General features: G+C 47.4%; 1 protein-coding gene across 1 annotated transcript in view; it reads left to right on the forward strand.

The window, feature by feature from the left end:
* The window catches only part of PSMC3 (proteasome 26S subunit, ATPase 3), a 226388-nt gene that overhangs the window by 153887 nt on the left and 50257 nt on the right, over nt 1–22244 (forward strand). The window contains exon 7 of the mRNA XM_069623108.1: nt 21687–21830. Coding sequence (XP_069479209.1) covers nt 21687–21830 — 144 coding nt within the window. The remainder of the gene's footprint in view (nt 1–21686; nt 21831–22244) is intronic.

Below are 22244 nucleotides of genomic sequence, written 5' to 3' on the forward strand. Positions count from 1 at the left end.
TGTGGCAGACTCGTTGTTGCCTGCTGTGTCTGTAAATCTTGCTGCACTCTCGGCGCTTGTGTTGCTGCACGGTTTGATTCTCGGTTTGATTCTGAGCAAACCCATCTCCATTCTGATGCGAATATGCAGACGGGGTTGAAGTCCCCCCCCCTCTCGAAAATTAATTATTCTGCACAAATCCTTGACTTCTACATACGCGGGCAAAATGACCTGTCGTGCCACATGTCCAACATATAGGCAGAGGCCTCCAATTCTGTCCTCCCTTTATGCCTTGATTATCATTCTGCATGTTCTGAAACCCACCTTGATTATTTTTAAAGTTCCACTGTTTATTCTGAAAACCTCTTCCTCGAAAACCTCCCCTTCCCCGTGGTATAAACCCATTATTACCTTGGTCAAACTGCCTTTGGTTATTCGTCTGCAGCATTTTTGTTGGAAGCTTGATCCGTCTTCACTAGTTAACATTGCCCCCTCAATGGCATACTTGGAGAGTTTTTTTCTGCACTAACTTTGCCTCTTCGCCTTTCCTAATATTGTCTTTCTTGTGATTCTTTTCTTGCAAGAGTCTGCGATCATGCGCAATGGTCAGCTATATCTCTGACCACGGTTTTGGTTCCATGCCCACTGACTTCTTGAGCTGCTTCTGTACTGGGTCTAGCAAACCCTGACGTAATATATGATAAAACTAAGATATAGATTTCCCACAAGTCTTGCGTGTTTCCAAAGCCCATTGCTCTTGGAAATTCTGAATATAAACAAGCGTATCTTCTCCTACTTGCATCTTTTTCGTCATTATAGGTCCCATGTCTGACGTATCCCGATACAGTACTCCAAGCGCTTTCCAAACTGCCGCTCTGCAATTATTGAACGGTGCTCCCTCATGAGCAGTGTTTACTGTGGTAACACCAGAATATCCTGCTCTTGACCAAACGTCATCAGCTCTTTCCCTAAGGATAGCAATTAGGAGACCCTTATTGTCATTTTCTCCAATTCATGTATCCATTGCCCGGCGCCAGAAGTTAAACTCGGGAGTTTGCACCCTAAATTATCCTTGTCCATCTGCGGCCAAGGTATGTACTGTGGTCTGGCCCCTCCCTTCTCTAACAAAGGAAACTGTGAGACCCCAAATTCGCTCTCATTTTCCATTGTTTGCCTATCCATCTTTTGTCTTCTTCCTGGCAATGACCTTAACCTGCTCACATAAGGTGGCAAGTCCCCCCTCTGACCATGGGACCGCTCTTTAGATGGTGGATGTAGCCGCGTCAAAGATTCTGACGCCCAAGATGTAGGTAGTTCTAAATCCGACCATTGGACTTATCCATTGTAAAAAAATCCATCAGGTCCATATGCGTTACCTCCCTCCTCCCCACGCAAGACTTCTCTGTCTTCGTCTGACCTCTCATGTGCCCGACTTGTGTGACCTCTGTCATCTTCGTCTCTATCCAGTGTCAGTCTATTTAGAGACAGCTCTTTGGGCTCAAAACTACATGAGGCTTGTAACGCTCACCTGACTCCCACGGAGGCGCTGGCCTGATTCGCGCTGCTGTGACCTCTTCTAAGGTGATGCGCAGGGTTCAGAAGACGGACTGGACCGGGCCCCCAAATCTGGCTTGTCTGGCTCGCAGAAGTATCCTTCTGTAGGCGAAAATAGGGGATTAACTGTCTGCGGGGTAATGCAATCAGCCTCCCACTTTGCCCTCTCACCCTCCTCGAAACCCTTCTGTGATTCCTCGTAGCGTCTCACCTTAGGGTCTGGAAGGACGAGCTCTCCATCCTGCTTCTGATGCAGGGGCGCGTTGGTATCCAGTTACTTCACTGGAATTTCGGATTGGTGAGAACCAAAATGCTTGGCTTACAGGTAAGTTTTTTGATAAGAGGTTCCCCTTGTGTCCATGCATTAATGTACTAATGCTAGTGTCTTTTTCCCCATAGGGGCCGGGGTACGGAATGCCGGGGAACAGGCACCGACCCGAGATGAGAGGTGAAATCCTTGTAGAAATCGGGTAAGTCTTTAATGAGCGTTTTTTGGTAATGTCTTTTCATTCGCTCATTAACGCTGATGTCTCTTTTTCCCCTTAGGGGCCGGGGTCCGGAAATGTCAGGATGCGGCGCGGACTCGAAATGAAGAGGGAATGAATCAACAGGTAAGTCTTAACATGGAGATTTAGCTTTCCTTATTCCCTTCTCTCTCACCTTTTGTTCTGGTCTTTTTCTCCCTAGGCGCTGGTGAGTGGAATGCGGCGCTGCAGCGATCGACGCGATGAGCTTTTAAATAAGTCTTCCTTTTCAGGATTCTCGGCGAGATGTCTCCGGGATGCGGACTTAGCAGGTAAGGACTTTTCCTTCTTCTGTTCTCTTCTTCTCTTCCTTTGCAGGTGATCCAGGATGCTGGCAGGCGTGGCAGAAGTCAGGATGCAGGAGCAGACACGGTGAGCGTCCAGCTGCTAGATGCAGAACAACGCGAAGCACGTGTGGCTGTCGGGTGGGGTTTAAATAGCCTTGGAAGAAGTTCCAGGTATGTATCCTTCCCCGACCACGGCCGGATGGTAAATTAGTCCCACAGGTAAAGTAGTTCCTTTCAGGCCTCAAGGAGGCCGGGATCCTGCAGCATGGTCTGCATCAGGCAAGTTCACCCAAGCACATCCATAATGAGCCTGGCGCCTATGGCGCCAGGACTGATGTCTTTTATGAGTCTGGCGCCATAGGCGCCAGGACACTGTCCAAAGGGCCCCTATATGGGGTTGCTGGGTCCTTCCTTGGGGACTGGATGTCCGCTTTCGGGGACGCAGGGCTTGAACCGGCTCCCCGGGAGCGGGCATCATGACAAGGCTCCTTCTATCGTACAGCTGTGTACTCTCGAGTTGATCATTTTTACTTTTCCCCTGCAACGCTTAGTCTTCATATCATGATAGACTTTATCAATGGCATCTCCAATGCTTCTAGAGTCAAATTCATCCTCTAGATTTGCTCTAGACGGACCTGCTATTGGCTCATGTTCTGGGAAGAATTCTTCAAAATCTTCCCATGATACTACTGGATTAGGATCGATCACCTCCTTCTCCATGCAATCAAGATCGTGTGCTCTGTCTTCTCTTTCGTTCTAATTCATCGTCAAACTCTCTTCACTTTCTCGCTTCCTCTCGTACCCTGTCTTCCTCTTTTCTTCTCTTCTCTCATTTGCCCTTCAAATTTCTTCATCTCTACATTTTTGCATTCTTTTATCCCTTCAATTTCTGTTATTCTTCTTCCATTCTTTTCCTTTCTAGTCTTTCCCGCTCTTCAATTGCTCTTTCTATTGTCATATTTTCTTTGCTCCTCTGCTCTTCTTGATGACTGTTCCCATCTTTTTCTATCCTTTCTTTTTGCCCCATCGTCTTTCAATCTTCCTTCCCTCATTGTCTTTCTTATCATGCTCGTCTCGATTTTCCCTTCGCCTCACGTCCTCATGCTCTTACCATTGAGTTTGAGCAATATCCCACCACCCATCCATTTGTTCTGTATAAGCGCTAACTCCTCAGCCTTATCTTTTTCTCCTTTCCATCTCTTTATTTCTCGTCCTGTATCTAAGGCTGTACTTGGTCGATCACTTCTCTCTTTATCCCGTCTCTCCTTGTCCCTCAGGACCTTGGAGATTAAATCTCAGTATTTTTCTCTGGGTCCTCGTTGCTGCTTTGCGCAGGTGACTCCTATGCCGGGGTGCTGTACCCCGTTGCTGCCTTAAGCTCCCTCAATGGGTACAACCCATCATCTTTCGTAATATCATCGCCTGCCTCAGGTGCGGCGGGTGGACCAAAAGGGTCTTCACCCTCTTATTTGCTTACATTAAGTATCCAATCTACAGGAGGCGGGTCTTCTCTCCCCTCCTGGTACATTTTCGAGAGCTCTAAGCTCGCTATTCGCTTGTCTAATGTTTTTCCTGTATATGCAGCATTCAAATATGTTGTCATATGCTGCAAAACTACCTTGGATAGTGATCCCCCTTGTGACCATGGCATGAACATTTTGTCTGCGGTTCCTTTAACCCATTCTGCACTGTACTGTCTAAGCTTAGGTGTGTGTTTCGGCAGCTGTTTGCAAAGGTGTATAAGCGGGGTAATATCCTCCATTTTGACACGTCACTCTTTGACCATCAATTCTCACCATTTTACTCTTTGCAAATTTCTGTAATACTTTTCGAGAAAACAAAACAATATGAGAGTGCACCAATCGTCACAGGCTCCAGACCCTTTATATCACGTTTTTTTACTTTAATCTGCTAAAAATATCAATTCAAGTTCATTAAAATACACACTTAATTCTTGAACTCTCGTGTTTCTCCTTTTTATGTTTATCAATCTTGTCTATTATTTCATCATCATAATCACATAAAACAAAACAGATGGACAAACATACCCGGCCGTCCACATATATCTTAGCCTTTTTCTTCAAGACTTCTCCTGCCTCTAAAAATACTCCTACGGAGTTTGAACAGCCCTTCTTAAACCCATCCTTAACCGGGTCCGGTCAACCACTATGGGATTTTAGGTGCTGTTCTTTCTGTTACGTTCTTTAAAACACAGGTATCTAGGCGTACTCTTTATCGTGGACTCTCCTCACGATATCGCTTAATTGCTTGGCCTCCCCTCAAGTCCAATTTCTCAATAAACACTCATTATTCTCAAGTTGATTTACCCCAGCCTCCCTCTGTTATTTGTGTTCCCCTTATTACTTTCTCCATTCACTGCCCATTCACAATTTTGCCACCTCACTCCGTTCTACTCACCATCCGTATGTTCGACTTCCGACTCTCAGGATCGCCTCTTCAACTTTTCGTTCTGTAGACGCCGGGATAGGATTCCGTGGAAACCGGCGACCTGTCACACCCTAGCTTGCAAGCATAAAGTTTTTAACTAACACTACTATCTACAGGGAGCTTCACGTACTTTCAGCCGAATGGCAGAGGTCGTTCGATATTGCCGGCACCCCAAAGCTTACTTATCTTGATGGATTTATTTTAAACCATCCTCTCTGCTACCACGTGAACTGGTTGATGAGTAGCAATACCCTGGAGATAGATGGGGATGCAGACCTTACCCCTACATCAATAATCAAAACGACTCAGGTAGTTGGCAAAAAGGATAACTGTTTTAATATCAATTATCTAAAGCGGAGTACAAAGGACATCAACTGACGTTACAAAGAAAAGCAATCTTATATAGCAAAAAATCGTCATTGATGACATTAACCTACGTATTACTAACGTCATCCTACGTGGCTAACTACAAAAACCTATTGAAGAAAGTGATTGGGTCCAAAGGGATATCGAAGTATACGTTCTGTAATAGTATGGGGCAGTGAGTGAAAGTAATTGGTTTCTTAACATCGGGTGGGGCAACTAAGCCCTCCCGTCAAAATGGCCACTATGAACGTCACTAAATAAACGACGTCCTAGGCTATACAAGCTATAGGAACCTTAATTACACAGTCCCCTACAATTGGTAGGCACTCTAACCTCAGTCAGTACTTTTCCACCTATGTCTAGCAGCACGCAGACTGGACCTACAGGTGCTGGTGAGCTTGTCTAAAACAGAGCTTCCCACCAATTAGCATGTCCATTTATCATCACCTCAGTGGTCTGCTGGCAATTGAGACTTTGAACTTGTCCTTGGGAGTGTTCTTGGCTTTGGAGAATTCAGGGAGTGAAGGCACGCTCTGCCCTCATGCGTAGGTGTGATAGTCCTGTTTGTCCAACTTCATCAGTCCATGTGACTGTAGACCATGATTTCAAGCCTTTAGTGTATTTAAAATACTATTTTCTAATAGACCTCTGAAGTCTTCCTTGTTTTGTTCATGCCTTCTGAACAGGAGCTGTTCTTTCACACGATTTTGTATCCAATGTCAGCTCACCCCAGCCTAAGAAGACCTTGGCTTCTTGGCTTGGCTTCATGGCTCATCCAACCTCGCCTTTCTAAGATTCACTTTTAATTAATTTGTGTTCTTACTGCGACACACTGAAAATGAGGCCTTCCTTTTTTAGTCCAGCTCTGCTATAACATGTAGTGCAAACATCCTTCCTTTACTCTCTAGGCATATATGTATTTCTGATGCTTGTTAATCTGCTTAGAATCATAAGCTGTGCATATGGTTCGACATCCAGTGGTAACCGCAGAGTATTGCATCTTGTCTTTCGGGGACCGAAAGGGGACGTTGGCATTGGCGTGTCTGTAACACTATCCCTGTTGTGACGTGTAGTGTACCGAAAATCCCTCACACGCCGAGGTCCCTCAGATTGTTTTTTTCCGCCCCGATAACTGGTCGCCCCAATGCAGAGCTCTTCATAAGAGACATTGTTTATCCTTGTTTACCGACTTTGTTGGTTATTTGCCCTAAAGTCACTACGACGGTGCTTCAAATACTACAACGAAGACTGCAAGAACTTTCGACAGCAGTGGACCTCAACGCCTAAAATCCTGCGGCAGTCATCCACGTTGTCGGGCCCTCTGGCCGGCCTACACAGTAGGGAGAGTGGGGTCGGGGTGGTCAGATCTTTCCCTAGGTCTCTCCTCTTTACCCTCTAGGTCTGGTCGTCATCTTCATTACCTTTCGCTATGGAAAGGACACCATTTAGGTTTTGCCCCTCTTGCATGGTCCGATACCCATGGAACGACGAGCATGAGAAGTGCAATAATTGTCTGCCCCTTGACCACGACGAAGCGCGGTGCGCGGCTTGTAGACTCATTCGACCTAAAACACTTAAGGAGCGCCGCGTTAAACGGTGTGCCGCCTACGGCATGTCGCAGGCTGGATCTTCTTCCCCCACCGCTGCACCCGCCGAAAGGGGCAGGGGCACTAGTGATGACCAAGCATTCGTCTCGGATGCCATCGACCTTATGACAGACACTTCTAAGTCCGCCACACCCGTCCCCGACCCCTCTAGGCCTGACGCAAGTCACGCTACGGGGACAACACCCGGCAATAGGGGCGTACATAAGACACGCACTAAACGCACAACCCCTTCCCCGGTTTCGACTGTTTCGTTGAAACGGGTGAAATGGCCAACAGGACAGCCGAAAATGTTTGCGGAATCCTCTGATCTTGAAGATCAACAGCTTTCTCCGCATCCGCAGCAGCAGCTTGCGACTGGGCCTACGAAACTTAGGGCACTACCTCAAAATCACATTTGGCCGGCGAAGAGCACTCAGCTAACGCTCCGCCCTCTAAGGCCCCAGCAGTACAAAAATCTACCGCTAGGCCTCCTAGTCGTACGTCACGCCCCGATATGCCAAACATCGGCAAAAGCATCGCGAGGATTACTTCGGCAATGGGGTTGATGCCTAAAGAGTCGACGAAACGCAAGGAGCGTGCCGCAGGCACGTCTAAAGACGCGCCACAGCACCCCGATGCTCGCGAAAACTATGAAGATTGTCTAGCACGATCAGTGATTCATTTCGGCGCCAAAGGCAAGACCATGAAGATTTTCCACCTTTTGGTTAGTCTAAATGGACCAGGCAAACATTCAAAGGGTGCATGGACCGCTAGGAAAGGATTTTGTCACTTTCAGAGCTCCCTACATCCAAGAGACCTCGGGAGGATCCTCTTGCTGTGTCAACCTTACGGTTTCCTAGAAATTAAGAATCTCCTCAGAACCATTTCACTTCTATCCACCCTGAAGATGAAATTCAAATGGACACATATCAAGACATTTATGATGAGGAAGAAGATACTACCTTCCTACAGGACTATACTGCAGATGACCAGGCGGATGCCACAGACAACTGGGAGGACACTCATCAAGTTGAGACGGAGCAATGGGCACTCGCTACTCACAATCAGGACACAGATGTCCTATGTGTGGACTCCCTTCCTTCCACTCCGGCCCGCCAAGCTTCACCAATAGACGATCAAATGGTCTTTAATAGATCGGCACCCAAGAAGCCATACCTGAACAAGATTTCGTGGAGGACATTCTTAAAGAAAACCCCCCCTCCAGTCCAGCCATTCCTCTCCTAAACTCCATTAAAAGGAGATTGGCTCTTTCTCTTGTCACACCACCCCAGACCAGGGCAGTAAATCCAAGGGTGGAGAAATTATTTCGGCCATCGCCTTCTGACCCTGAATACATTAAAAGCCACACTACTCCCGATTCCCTAGTGGTTACCACCACCCGTAAACGGTTCTAAAAGTCTAAAGATTATATGCCTTGGGTAAACGTATTACCACGGCAGCTGCCGTTACCACGCGCATAGTGAACACCACGTTGCTTGCCAGTTATGCTGATGCGCCGTGGAACCTAGTACAAGAAGGTCTCCAGGAAGTGCCTGAACCGCAAGAACTCGCTATCGTGGCCGAGGGCAGGCATGTCAACACAAATGTAATTAAAAGCACCCTGGATACTGCAGAGACGGCAGGAAGGTCCCTAGCTCAGGGCACCCTGCTCAAACGGCACGCTTGGCTCCGCAACTCGGGCTTCAAGCCAGAGACCCAAGCTGCCCTTGTAAATAAGCCTATCGAGGGATCTAACCTCTTCGTTACAGCAGTCGACGAGGCTCTAGAGAGTGCCAAAAAGAGCATTTAAGTCTCTTCGACAAATCACTCAGAAGCCCTCCCCCCAGAGGGGAAGCGGTTCCCATTGGTCCTTTCGCGGCCAGTCCTGTTCCTCACAGAATACATACAACACGGGGAAACAACCGTAACTCAGGGCAGACATCCAGCACCCCCGCCAACTATCTGCCTAGTGGTCAGCGGCGTGGGACCGGTAGAGGCAGAGGCCCCAACTCCAGGGGAGCCACCGCCTCTGGTCAGAAATGACCTATGGATTCAGGTCCCCTCCCATGTCACCCTTGTTGTGGGGGGCTTAACATCTTTCCTTTCGGCATGGGAGGGAGTTGCATCAGACCAGTGGGTTTTAAATGATGGTCGCCCACGGGTACTGTGTGGAATTCGCCTGACCCCCACAATTCATACCGCCCAAGACACCTGACGCCAGACCATCTGCGAATCCTGAAATAAGAGGTGGAAGCACTGCTGGAAAGGGACACCATAGAAGCTATCCCTATTCTTCAGGCAAACAAGGGTATTTATTCAGTGTACTTCCTTGTACAGAAAAAGGACCTCACCATGCTCCCTGTACTAACTTTCGCCCAGCGAACCAATTTGTCAAACCCCAAAAGTTTTGTATGGTAACTCTGCAGGAAGTAATCCCATTGTTGAAGCGGGGGGATTACATGGCAACACTGGACATGAAAGATGCATACTTTCATATTTCAATGTTGCCAGCACACAGAAAATATCTAAGGTTCGTGGTAGAGGACAAGCACTATCAATTCAAAGTCCCCCCCCTTCGGCATTGCTTCGGCACCAAGGGTGTTTACAAAGGTACTGACAGTAGCGGCAGCACACCTGCGCAGACTATCCATCCCGGTTTACCCTTACCTCAACGACTGGCTCATAACAGGGGACTCTTACGAAACATGCCTATTGAATACTCGGAAGACAATAGACCGCCTGTTCAATCTGGGATTCTCCATCGAGAAGAAATCCAGCTTAGACCCCAGTCAAGTCGAGCAATTTCTATGGGCTCTAATCTGGACAAAAGACGGCCTCGTCTTCCCCTCCAACGAGGCGGTTCAGAACATGCTTTCTCGGATCCCTCAATATGTAGCCAGTAGCGAAGTGACGGTATGCAAGGCCATGCGCTTTCTAGGTATGATGGCGTCGTGCATTTACTTGGTGTCCCATGCAAGAGTGGCTCAACGGCCAGTGGTGTCAGGCCAGCAGACAATGGGAAGATCTGGTAGTTCTCGCCAGCCCTCGTTCTCTCTCTGCAGTGGTGGTCGAGGGAAAACCTCTTGAAGGGGGAAGACCTTTACCACCCCCGCAGTAGAAGCCACTCTCACGACACTCATCTCTCACAGGGTGGGGGGCTCACCTGCTTCAGCAGACAGAGCATGGAGTGTGGTCCCCACAACTAGCATCCAACAATATAAATCTGTTAGAGCTGCTAGCAGTGTTCAAAGCACTGAAAGCCTTTCAAACACAACTACAGGGCAAGACAGTCCTGGTCCTGACAGACAGCACCACATCCATGTATTACCTAAACAAAAGACTCTACAGGGCTATCCAAGCTGTCCCAGAACATTTGGATGCGGGCTCTCAAACACAAGATGTTCCTACTGTCCCAAAACGTTCCAGGAGAACTCGATCTTGTAGCGGATGTGCTCAGCAGAGATTTCCCACTGCCCGTAGAATACGAATGCCTTCTACACCAAGACATCGGCTCCGTCTTCGCAGAATGGGGCTTCCCAGAGATCCACCTATTCGCAACGCAGGAGAACGCCCAATGCCAAGACTACGCCTCCAGGTACCCCCAGAACCGCTCCAAGGGGAACAGACTCTGGATAACATGGTCAGGGAAATTTTTCTACACCCCACCCCCACCAAACCCCCCCACGCCCCCCCCCCCCAGACTCCCCTACTCAAGAAGATAGTGCACAAGATGCACCAGGAACCAGTTAACCTGATTCTGGTGGCCCCCATGTGGGCCCGCCAACCCTGGTTCGCTCATCTAATGGAAATGCCCCCCCCCCCCCGTCTCCCCTGTGAGACTACCCTGCCCATTCAAAATGTTGTCTCAGGACAGAGGGGAGACACTACACCCCTGCCCGCAAACTCTGAACTTATCGGCCTGCCTGGCTCCTGAGGTCATAGTTTGTACACCTTGAACTCCCTCAGAGATGCATGGACATACTTGGGGAGGCTAGAAAACCTAACACTCGTTATTGCTATTCCAGTAAGTGGAAACGCTTTGTCGTCTGGTGTAAGACCAAGGGCGTCCATCCCATTGACTGCTCGCCTACCCACAATGTGTTGTACCTAACTCATTTGTTAGACTCGGGTTTTGTTTTCAATTCCCTAAAGGTTCATCTAGCTGCTCTATCAGCCTACACTACGTCACAACAGAAAGTGTTGTGGTGGAAAATACCTGTTATTAAGGCCTTTATTGAAGGGATTAAGAGAATTCGCCCCTCCATTTCTAACCCAGCTCCCGGATGGGATCTAAATGTGGTTTTGACTAGACTCATGGGGTCTCCCTGTGAACCAATGCATAAAGCAAGTCTAAAATGCCTTACTTAGAAGACGGCCTTCCTAGTAGCTATCACTTAGAGTTAGTGAACTACAGGCACTTTCAGTTGTAGACCCCTTTGTGACAGTCCACAGGGATAAGGTAGTTCTGTGCACTCACCCCAGGTTTGAACCTAAATTCATCTCGAAGTTCCATGTGAACCAATCAATTGAACTACCCACTTTCTTCCAGAATCCCACTAACATGGATGAAAGAAGCCTACACACACTAGCTGTGCGCATGGCAGTCATGTTTTACCTGGAAAGAACGAAACCACTGAGAAAAACTAACCAGTTTTTCATTTCAGTGGCAGCTGGTCGAGAAGGGCACTCTGTCTCTAAATCGGCTATCTCAAGGTGGATTGTCGAATGCATCACAATATGTTTCTCTCTTGCTAAGAGAGAACTGCCCTTCAAGCCTAGAGCACACTACTCGGGGCACTGGGGCTTCCATGGGATTCATTGCAAATCGTCCATTTGCAAAGCGGCAACTTGGAGTTCTGTACACACCTTTTACAAAACACTGTTGCCTAGACACTCATTCTAGATCTGATTCTCAAGTGGGACAAGCAGTACTAAGACATCTTTTCACTACTGTTCGTTCTCACAACCCACCTCCAACTCCGGGTTCTGTTTGCTAGTCTATGCACAGCATGTGATTCTAAGCAGATTAACAAGGATCAGAAGACATGCATTACTCACCGTAATAGCATTTACGATGATTGTATCTGCTTAGATTCACATGCGCCCACCCTTCCTCCCCGCTCGGATAGAAGGAACATAGACGTCTTACTACTTTCTCTCTTTATGTACTCGCTCACAATAGCCTTGGGCTCCCTCATGGCAGAAAAAATACAATCGGAGGGACCTCGGCACGTGAGGGTTTTTGGGTACACTACACGTCACGATAGGGGTAGTGTTATAGACATGCCTATGCCGACGTCCCCTTTCGGTCCCCGAAAGACAAGATGCTATACTCTGCGGTTACCACTGGATGTCGGACCATATGCACAGCATGTGAATCTAAGCAGATACACTCATCAGAAATGCTATTACAGTGAGTAATGCATGTCATACTGGTGCATGCCTCAATCTATTCACTATGAAACGAGCCTCAAGAATACTTTGTCTGCTTGCGTTTCTCTGCATCTGTACACGTATAAAACAGGTTCTTCATCATTTCTGTGGCATAAGCTTCTTCACCTTGGTCCCGAGATGTCACTTATCCTTGATACTTTCTTGATGCCTTATAGAATATCTGCGTTCTCTTGTCTCTGCATCTCTTCTATGTACGTCAGCTCGACTTTGCATGATGTCACCATTCATCTTGGTTATTCATTTGTTCTGCTTCTTCCGGGGTTTCATTCAAATGGCCATCATATTTTCTCGTATGCAGCTATGGTTTTCTCAATGGTGGGAACCTTGCTTCCAGGATTCTTTGGTATCAGTATTTTAACTGGTACTGCACCGGTCTCACACACTGGCTCCCAACGTATCGGCAATATGGGCGACGTGGTTGAGGTGGGGGTACTTGGCTCCTTCTCTACACTAGTCTCTACCCCCAACTACCCCCAACTACCCCACCCCCCACCCACCCGTTTTTGCACTTATCAGACACCCCATTTCTGTACCTTAAACCAGCACTTGCTGGCTGCACTACCACTGTTGTTTATTTTCCTTTGCTCGGCACTTTCCACTTTTTCCCTCCCCCATGCACTTTCCTCCTTTCTCTCTCCCCTGCACGTCCTCAATGTCACTGGGCCCAGTAAGATCGTTGTTTTTGTTCTCCCTTGTTCCCTTCCCTTCCCTTTCGTCACGCTCTGAAACACTTGTGTATGAGCGTGATACAAATATAATATCAATATCAAATGTAAACACCAGTTAAAAAGTGCCATAGCAAGGGTTACAAAAAGTTACTGGTGTTCTCCTCAAACAATTTTTAACCGACTTGCAACAGGAGATCCATCCGGGTGAGGATTAGATCCTCCTGTCCCTTAGTCTGGGGGGGTTGGGAGGGGGGGCGAGTGCTAGGCAGAATATTTGAGTGCTTAATTTCTCCCACCTTGTAGACCCCCAGCTCTTTTGCTGGACGTTAGGCCAGTTTAATTTTAACCCTGGAGTGATTGAGACCTTTTTCTACCTCTCTTGTGTTTTGACCTGATTTGGATCATGTGTTTGGAGTCTGACCAACTCCATAGGCATCTACTTTTTGTATGGTGACACACAGCACCTTTTAGTGCAGTGTCACAGAGCAATCCTTTAGATTTCTCATAAGGTTTAAATACATTTCTTGTGTGAACTACTGTTCCTTAGAATAGTAAAGTGAAATTGACTTTACTTACCTATTTGCTTTGTGGGTCCAGCACACCATCATATGTGGAGTGCTGGGGGGGTTGACCTAGTAGCCCCTTATCCTACAGTCTCATGTAAACATTTGTGTTGCCCTCACTACTTTAAATGGCTGGTGGCTGTGCATGAATAGGAGAAACTTGCTTAAAAACCGCGGGGAGAAACAACTGACGAAGAAACTGTGAACAAAGCTTCCTGCAACCTCCTGGGACTTTGATTTGCCCGGTGAAGCCCTGCTGCTGTGCTGAAACTCCTTTGTCTGATCAAGAAGAGAAGCTCCAGAAAGGATGACTTCTTGCCTTGGGTTAGTGCAGTGGTCTTCAAACTTTTTTGGCCTGGGCCCCCCCTGAGCCAAGTTTGGGCAGGCCGGCCCCCCTAAAAGTGCCGGATGGAGAGTATGTAGAAATGGCTATGAACCTTTACGCGCCGTCACCGCACCCTACTCCCAGTACAGACCCAGGGCTCTCCCCACCCTACTCCCACCACTATCCCAATGCTGCCGCCCATCCTGCTCCAACCACAGTCCCATAACACAAACATAAACACATCCATACACATTTAAATAAAAAATAAATTGCCATAAACGTACCTTCTGCAGGGGCCTGCGCATGGTTGCTAAAATGCCCCGCTCCAGGTTGCTCTGCCCGTATGTGCGAGGAGGTGCAGGAGCACCCCCTCGCATATACATACATGCAGTGCCCCAGCCAGCATTTCCAATGAGCTATGCAAGTCTGGCGAAGCAAAACACCCCCAGCGTTGCATGGCTCAGTGATCATGTGTGGCTGGGGAAATGCACTGTCAAAGGCAAACAGTGTTTCCCTTTGACAGTTCAGCCAGCCCAGGAGCACTCCCTCAGCTGGAAAAAGCAGCTGAGGGAGTGCTTAGTGTTTCACTGGGCTGGCTCCTCGCCTCCTGCATAATGGGTGAGGTGGCCTGTGGGTGGATGCCCCCTCACCCATTATGGATGAGTTGGCATGCCTGGACTGGCCTATAGGGCAATAGGGCGATGACTGTACCAAAAATGCAAAATGCTAGTGTAGGCCAATCAAAATGGGTCACTTTTTTGGCCAACGTGGGCCAGTTTGAGGAGTTGCTTCACTATGCAGCTAGTAGTTTTGAACATTGTTGCTGAATAAATAGTCTTTAAATATCACAATTGGTTTACATTTGAATAAAAAATAACCCCTTGGGTACTATTCAAACAGTTTGTTACTAAAGGACTGAATATCCATTTGCAACTGCTGGCCATGTTTTCATTGGTGCCTGACCGTTTTATGGTCCAGTCTGAACATGTGAGCTGGCCCCTCCCATTTCCTCCAATCTAAAAAAAAAAAAAAACTTTTCATGCTGGGCTCGGGCGCCCCCCCCTAGGAGGCGGCCGCGCCCCACAGTTTGAAGACCTCTGGGTTAGTGGGACAAACTAACCCAGAGACAAGCTCCACTGGACCATCTTCCCTGATTGGCTGTACTTCTTCCCTGCGGCAAGAACCGAGTGCCAAGGGTCGAGAAATCCGTAGTCGAATGCAACGTCTGAGTGCAGGACCCAAGGAGTGAAGGAAGCCCAACTGGTATCCAAGATTCGCGGTGGTGCTGTTTACTGAGCGCTGAAACTGCGAAGTGCTGCTGATCCTAAAGAGCCTGTAGCTGCCAACTGCTCCCAAATTACTGCCACAGGATCCCTCCAGACGTCCTCCCTCTTGTCCCCACGACTTAGGCTCAGGAACCCAGGATCTGCATCGCTGCAACCGTACAGAATCCAGCTGGACCACTCTTCTTCAAACCAGAAGTACTATTTAGACTTGCCTCCGTGTCTTTTTGAGCTGTGCTTTCTCAGTTGAGACTTGCATTGGCTTACCCTAGAGTTGATCCCAACGCTTTCCACAAGAGTAACAGATAGTGACCCTACAAGTGATTTCTACAAAACTCTCTAACTTTGTGCAAGACTTTTTTTCAAAATCTAAGATGTGACTCTGATCCATAGACTGTGCTCCAATTGACTTTGGCTGTCCAGACTCTTCTAGTCCATTGACTTTGATATTTCTGTCCCTCATAGGTGGCAACTTTTTTAGACTGTTGCTGGGAAAGGCTTGTCTAGACTTCATTGGAAGATTTAAGTATACTCGCATGCCCTGAGTACCTGTTTTAATTTCTTTCCTTTAACCTTTCCTTTTTGCAACCTCACAATCTGCAAAGTATACCTAGTGACATATAAATGCCAAGACTGTCCTTGTGAATTAAGTCACCTCTGGGTGTAGGAAGTGTGTAAAAAGCATCTCTAAAGAGTATGCACTAAACTTGTGCTGATTCTGGAAAAGTATATTTGATTGTTACACATGTGACCCTTTTTAAAGAACGCTTATTTAAAAATTGATAAATAACCATTTATAACTGAAACCTTGAGTGTAAGTGTTACTTGGCTACTTGTATTTGCGAATTTCTTTGCTACAGCTCTACAGCTCACATTTACCCCTCTTGAGATAGGCCTGGCTGCTCAGTCACACTACCAACTTGTGTAGTACAAACCTATACCAAAAGGTGGGTTACCTAGTACCAGCAGTTAAGTGTTGTGTAATCTCATAGTGTTACTACATGAATTTTTACCTACACGGCCGCTTGACTGCTCGACAGCTCCCCCAAGAAAACGCCAAAGTGCAAGAACTAATTAAGAAACATGTTAGTGCTTCTCTGCTTAAGGCGAAGTCGCTGAAAAAGTCTAATTTTTCGACGCCCTTGGCCCCAAAAGACGCACATACAGGGTTTTCCATATCCTTGGACACCCTCTCGGGTGACATGGACCACAAGGATGTCACTCTCTTCCAGGCCACCCCTGTCAAGGATGTCACTCCCTCCCAGGCCACCCGTCATGTCAGGTTTCCTACCCACATGCGGGTATACACCTAAAAAATTAAATAAGATTATAAGGCAAATGTCTTGTTTTGTAGACTTCATGGCAGACATCCTGACCAGTTAACAATTCTTAAAGATGCCTCACAGCCAGGGGCATCAGCACAGCCACCCCCCTGCCAAAGAAGTCTTGTGTCTTGAGCCACAGCCTAGCCCCTCTGCCCTAGACAATACGGCCTCAACGTTCCAAGACACTTCTCAGACATACCAAGACCCCTCTCAGAACTCATATTATGACGACCAAGCCAGACCCAGGATCTCAGGGGGATCTCTATGGCCAAGACCAGTTTTATGGCGACGTTTACGTGATCCAGTCGCCAGACCACCAGGACCAGCTGGTAGCAGATTTGCCGATTGACAACTCCAGTACAACTGCTACTAAATGCAGCACAGCATTTTAATATCAACACTCGGGAGGCACCGGTCGACAGGGATTTTGCGGAACATATTCTAGGGACAAAAGGTCCGCCACCCAGTTTGTACCACGTCTGCAGTCTGTCCAAAGACTTAGCCAACCATCCCTATTGGCGCCTAGTCTCACGAGGGCGGTCAACCATAGAATAGAGCAGCTATTCAGGCCCACGCCCACAGACCCGCTGTATATCAGGGGTCAGCTCAAGCCAGATTCCCTAATGATAACCAGGATAGGGGCAGGCACTCCCTTGGTGTCGGTAGAAGCCCCGCTAGACAAGGAGAGCAAAAAGATATATACTTTCAGGAGAAAGGTCTCCTCTTCTGTAGCATACCAGGCCAGAATTGCTAATAACGCTACGTTGTTAGTTAGTTACGGCTGCCACCAATAGGATGATCTGGAACCCCTTATGGAAGCCGTCCCTGAACCACTAAAGGCTCAATTACTGAAGACTATCTCAGAAGGCAGATCTCAAATTGCACCCTAAGGAATAACCTTGATGCAGCAGATCATGCAGGGCGCATCATAGCGGAGGGAACACTCATCAAGCGCCATGCTTGGCTTAGACAATCAGGGTTCAAGCTAGAGACTCAAGCAACCCTCTTAAACATGCCAGTGGAGCAAAATGTGTTGTTCGGGAAGGCCGTAGAAGACCCCCTCAAGAGTGCCAAGGAGGAGTACGAGACTCTTCAATCCATTGGACAGTTTTCAAATAAACCCTATTCCCAAGGGGGCTCCGCAAACTTTAGGAGATTTAGGGGCCAGGGTGCGCAATGTTCCTCGGGCTACTCTCAAGGCATACAGTCCTTGTCTTGGGGCCAGTCACATGGTCAAGGTTCCTTGTCCAATTTTCATAGAGGAAATAAAAGGGGCAGAGGAAGGGGAGAGGCTCAACCCCTGCCAAACAATGACACGTCGCTTCAGGCCCCCTCCCATGCCACTACAGTAGGAGGCCGAATTTCTCACTTCACCCACGCATGGGAGGGGATAACGTCAGAGGGTGTTGTCCACCATGGCAGGTGGGTATTGTATCAAGTTGCTCCAAAAACCACCCTACCACCCACTGAGACAAAGAAAATGACAGCAGAAGAACAAAGCATACTGCTGGAGGAAATGAAGGTGCTGCTTGAGAAGGATGTCATAGAGATCGTCCCGGCAAACGAGCTAAACAAGGGTATTTAGTCAACATACTTCCTTGCGCCAATGAAAGACATTACCATGCGCCCAGAATTAGATCTGCGCCCTGCAAACAAATGTGTCAAACCCCTAAAGTTTCGTATGATCCTGCTCCAGGAGGGAATTCTACTCTTAAAACAGGGAGACTACATGGCGACGTTGGACATGAAATATGCATACTTTCATATTTCAATGCACCGTGCGCACAGAAAATGTTTCAGGATGGCAGGAGTACACTACCAGTTCAAAGTATTTTTTTAAAAAGGTAGCAGCCGCCCCTCTCCAGAAAGAACATGGCACGATAACCTGTTCTGTGTTTTTTTTTTTCCCCACCTTGAGTTTGCAGCTATCGCTTTTTGCTCCCTGTACCTTTCACAGATGTGAAATATTTATTTGCATATCAGTCTTTGTCCCGCCCACATGGGCAGTCCAGCACCGAAATGCTATGGCAATTCCCTTCTGAACAAGAGTACCTACAGCAACCCCATACACATGTTTCACCCTTGTTGGGCCTGATCAGTGAGATGGAGCTGTGCCTCTGAGCACAGTGAGCAGGGGGTCCACATCTGGGCTCCCCCATGCAACTTAGGGTGACCAATCCCAAGTTGCTTGCAACATTTTTAGAAAAAGGTAGCAGGCCCCCCCCTCTACCAGTTCAAAGTACACCCATTCGGCATCGCCTCGGCACCAAGAGTATTCACAAAGGTGCTAGCAGTAGTGGCAGCACACCTGCGCAGAAAGTCCATCCCGGTATACCCTCATCTGGACGACTGACTAATCACTCGGGGAAACGCCTCAAATTTGCTAATTAAATACACAAAAGACAATAAACCTTCTCTTCAGTCTGGGTTTCTCCATAAACTAGAAGAAATCAAGTCTAGTCCCCAGCCAAATAAAACAATTTCTAGGGACTATTCTAAACACGAGAGGAGCTGGCTTTCCGGTCAAACAAGAGTACAGAAAATGATGTTGCAGGTACCTCACTACAAGGTCAGTCACCAGATAACTGTAGGCAAAGCAATGCGCTTGCTTGGGATGATGGCTTCATACATTCACTTGGTTCCAAACGCGTGCCTGTGCATGCATCCAATGCACGAATGGTTAGCGAAACAGTGGTCTCAGGCAAGCGGACAGTGGGACGATCTAGTAGGTGTTTCGCTAACCCTGGTTCAGGCTCTTCGCTGGTGGTCCAAGGACTACCTGTTTAAAGGAAAACCTTTTTGTGCTTTTTTTGCGCTCCACCAGCAGAGGCGATCCTACCTACAGATGCTTCACTGGCCAGATGGGAAGGTGGGGGGGGGGGGAAGCACAAGACATATCAACTTCCTAAAACTCTTGGCAGTCCTCAGTGCTCTTCAGGCCTTTCAGCAACATCTCAAGGGTCAAACGGTGCAGGATCTCAGACGGCACCACCACCATGTTCTATCTGAACAAGCAAGGAGGCACACACTCTCTGTCCATGCTATCCCAAAAAATATGGACGTGTGCCCTCAAGCGGAATATGTTCCTAACATCTCAACATGTTCCAGGGGAACTCAATTTTCTGGCAAACACTCTAAGCAGACACCCTCTACCAGAAGAACACGAGTGGCAGCTCGACAGAGATATCTAGACAGAATATTCCAACTGTGGGATCACCCCCCAACCCCCAATAGATTTGTTTGCCACAAACCTAAGCGCACAATGACCATACTTTGTATGCAGGTTTCCCCAACCAGGGTGCAAGGGGAACACCTTGTGGATGAACTGGTCAGGGAAATTTGCTTATGCTTCCTCCCCCCGCACCTCCTGACACCACTCCTGAGCAAGATGGTGCGCAAGATGCACCAGGAACAAATGATGATCCTGGTTGCTCTTATGTGAGCGAGACAGCCTTGGTTTCCACATCTGCTCAAGGTGGCGATGTGTAACCCAATGATGCTCCCGTGCCCATACATGTTCACACAACACAAAGGGGCACCCCTCCACCCACAATCAATGAATTTGACAACTTGGCTCCTGAAGTCCTAGTTTGGCCACTTAAATCTTCCACAAAGGTGTATGGATATCCTTAGAGGCACGAAAACCTAACAGCAGGCACTGCTTTTTTTAATAAGTGGAAGAGATTTGTGATATGGTGCACATCACAATCACTAAACCCAATAGAATGTTCTCCAGCTAACATTCTACACTACATGCTTTACCTACTAAACTCCGGCCTAGTATTTAACTCCATAAAGGTGCATCTGGCAGCCCTGTCGGCTTACACCACCTCGCAGAATAAAGTGTACTGGTGGAAAGTCACCATCATTAAAGCATTCATGGTAGGGGTAAAGAGGCTATACCCCGAATTTCCAACCATCCTCCGGGTTGGGATCTCAATGGTGTGCTCTCCAAGCTCATGGGTCCACAAGGCCAGCCTAAAACATCTTACTTACAAAACTGCATTCCTAGTAGCTATCTCCTCCATAAGACGAGTCAGTGAGCTACAGGCATTGTCCTTACAAGACCCCTTTTTCATTGTACATCTGGACAAGGTTGTCCTCCGAACACCTGCTAGGTTCTCACTTATGTTCATTTCAAAGTTCCATGTAAACCCATCCATAGAACCTCCTACCTTCTTTCAAAATCCATCAAACTCAGCAGAAAGAAGCCTCCATACACTTGATGTATGTATGGCGGTCTTGTACTATGTGAACAGAACAAAACCTCCAAGGAAAACGGACCAACTCTTGTTTCCATAGCGCCTGGTAGAGAGGGTGATCGCATATCAAAGAATGCCATCTCCAAATGGATAGTCCAGTGCATCCAGCTCTGCTATTCCCCATCCAAGAGAGTCTTACCTTTCACCCGTAGGGCACACTCTACCAGAGGTACAGAAGCTACCTTAGCTTTCATTGCAAACGTCCCGCTAGACGCCATCTGCAAAGCTGCTAAATGGAGTTCCATCCATACGTTAACACAGCATTACTGCATTGACACACATTCTAAAGCAGATTCATAGGTGGGACATGCGGTCCTGAAACATCTTTGCTGCTGTACCTTCTAACTTCCCACCTCCTTCTCCAGATACTGCTCGCTAATTTTTGCAGAGCATGTGATGTAAGCAGATACACAAGCTCCAGAAACGATACATTACTCACTGTAATCGTATTTCTGGTGCTTGTATCTACTTGGATTCAAATGCGCCCACCCATCCTCCCCTACTGGAGCAGAATGTGCATAATGTTTTCTGGGTTATCACTGTTTCTGCTTTTATCACATCTGTACTCGCTCTACACTTCATGCAACCTCATGACAGAAACACACAATTTTGAGGTAGCTCGACGCATGAAGGACCATGGGTACAGTACACGTCACACTAGGGCTAGTATTACTAAACACGCCCTGTCGACGTCTGTTTTCGGGTTTCGAAAACAAATCTTGTAATACTCTGCGACTTACACTAGGTGAATCTAAGCAGATACAAGCACCAGAAATACGATTACGGTGAGTAATGTATTCCATATAATTATTATGCAACACATATGTATCTCGATCAATTCAACTAAGTACTTGGCACATAATGGAGAATTAAATAGTGCCAGTATAATACAAAAACAGATAGCGTGGTGCACTAAAGACACAACCCACTCCTGTTATATATGGTAATTTCTCGACCAGGGGGTCGGCACCTAAACCATATAAGCAGGGGATTGGAAGACAAGGGAAACCAGGCATTTCAGATGCAAATGCAGTGATTTTACACTTTTTTTTCTCCTTCCAGCTTGTGGAGGCCATTGTGCTGCCCATGAATCACAGAGAGAAGTTTGAGAACCTTGGTATCCAACCCCCCAAAGGTGTTCTGATGTATGGCCCCCCTGGCACTGGGAAAACCTTGTTGGCGCGAGCGTGTGCTGCACAGACTAAGGTAAGAACTAGAGCTAATGCAGTGCGGAAGTAAGGTAAGGACTGATGCATATGAGGCGCAGGATAATGTGGAATGGAGCCATGTGCACCGCAGTTTAAAACGAGATTCTGGCATTTATTACACAGCAATTCTGAATGGGTTAAGTATCAAGGCATCCGCTGTTCAGATTGAATTTACAGAACAGGGTTTGTGCTGCACAGAATAAGATGAGGAATTGGGAAACCTATTCGCCCTTAATTGTCTCAGCAGCTTTCTTACATTGAGCCCATTCGTATAATGATCTTTACTGCTTCTTGCCCATTTGCCCATACGCAAGCACTCCCTTCATTTTCTGAGCCAGAGCATTTTTTCCTTTTCAGTCAAGAGGGTTGAAGGGGTGTGTTTACACTTTAATTCGCCCATCCTTGATTGGCC

The sequence above is a fragment of the Ambystoma mexicanum genome, chromosome 11 (genome assembly GCF_040938575.1).
Source record: "Ambystoma mexicanum isolate Mex_15411 chromosome 11, UKY_AmexF1_1, whole genome shotgun sequence".
Taxonomy (NCBI): Eukaryota; Metazoa; Chordata; class Amphibia; order Caudata; family Ambystomatidae; genus Ambystoma; species Ambystoma mexicanum.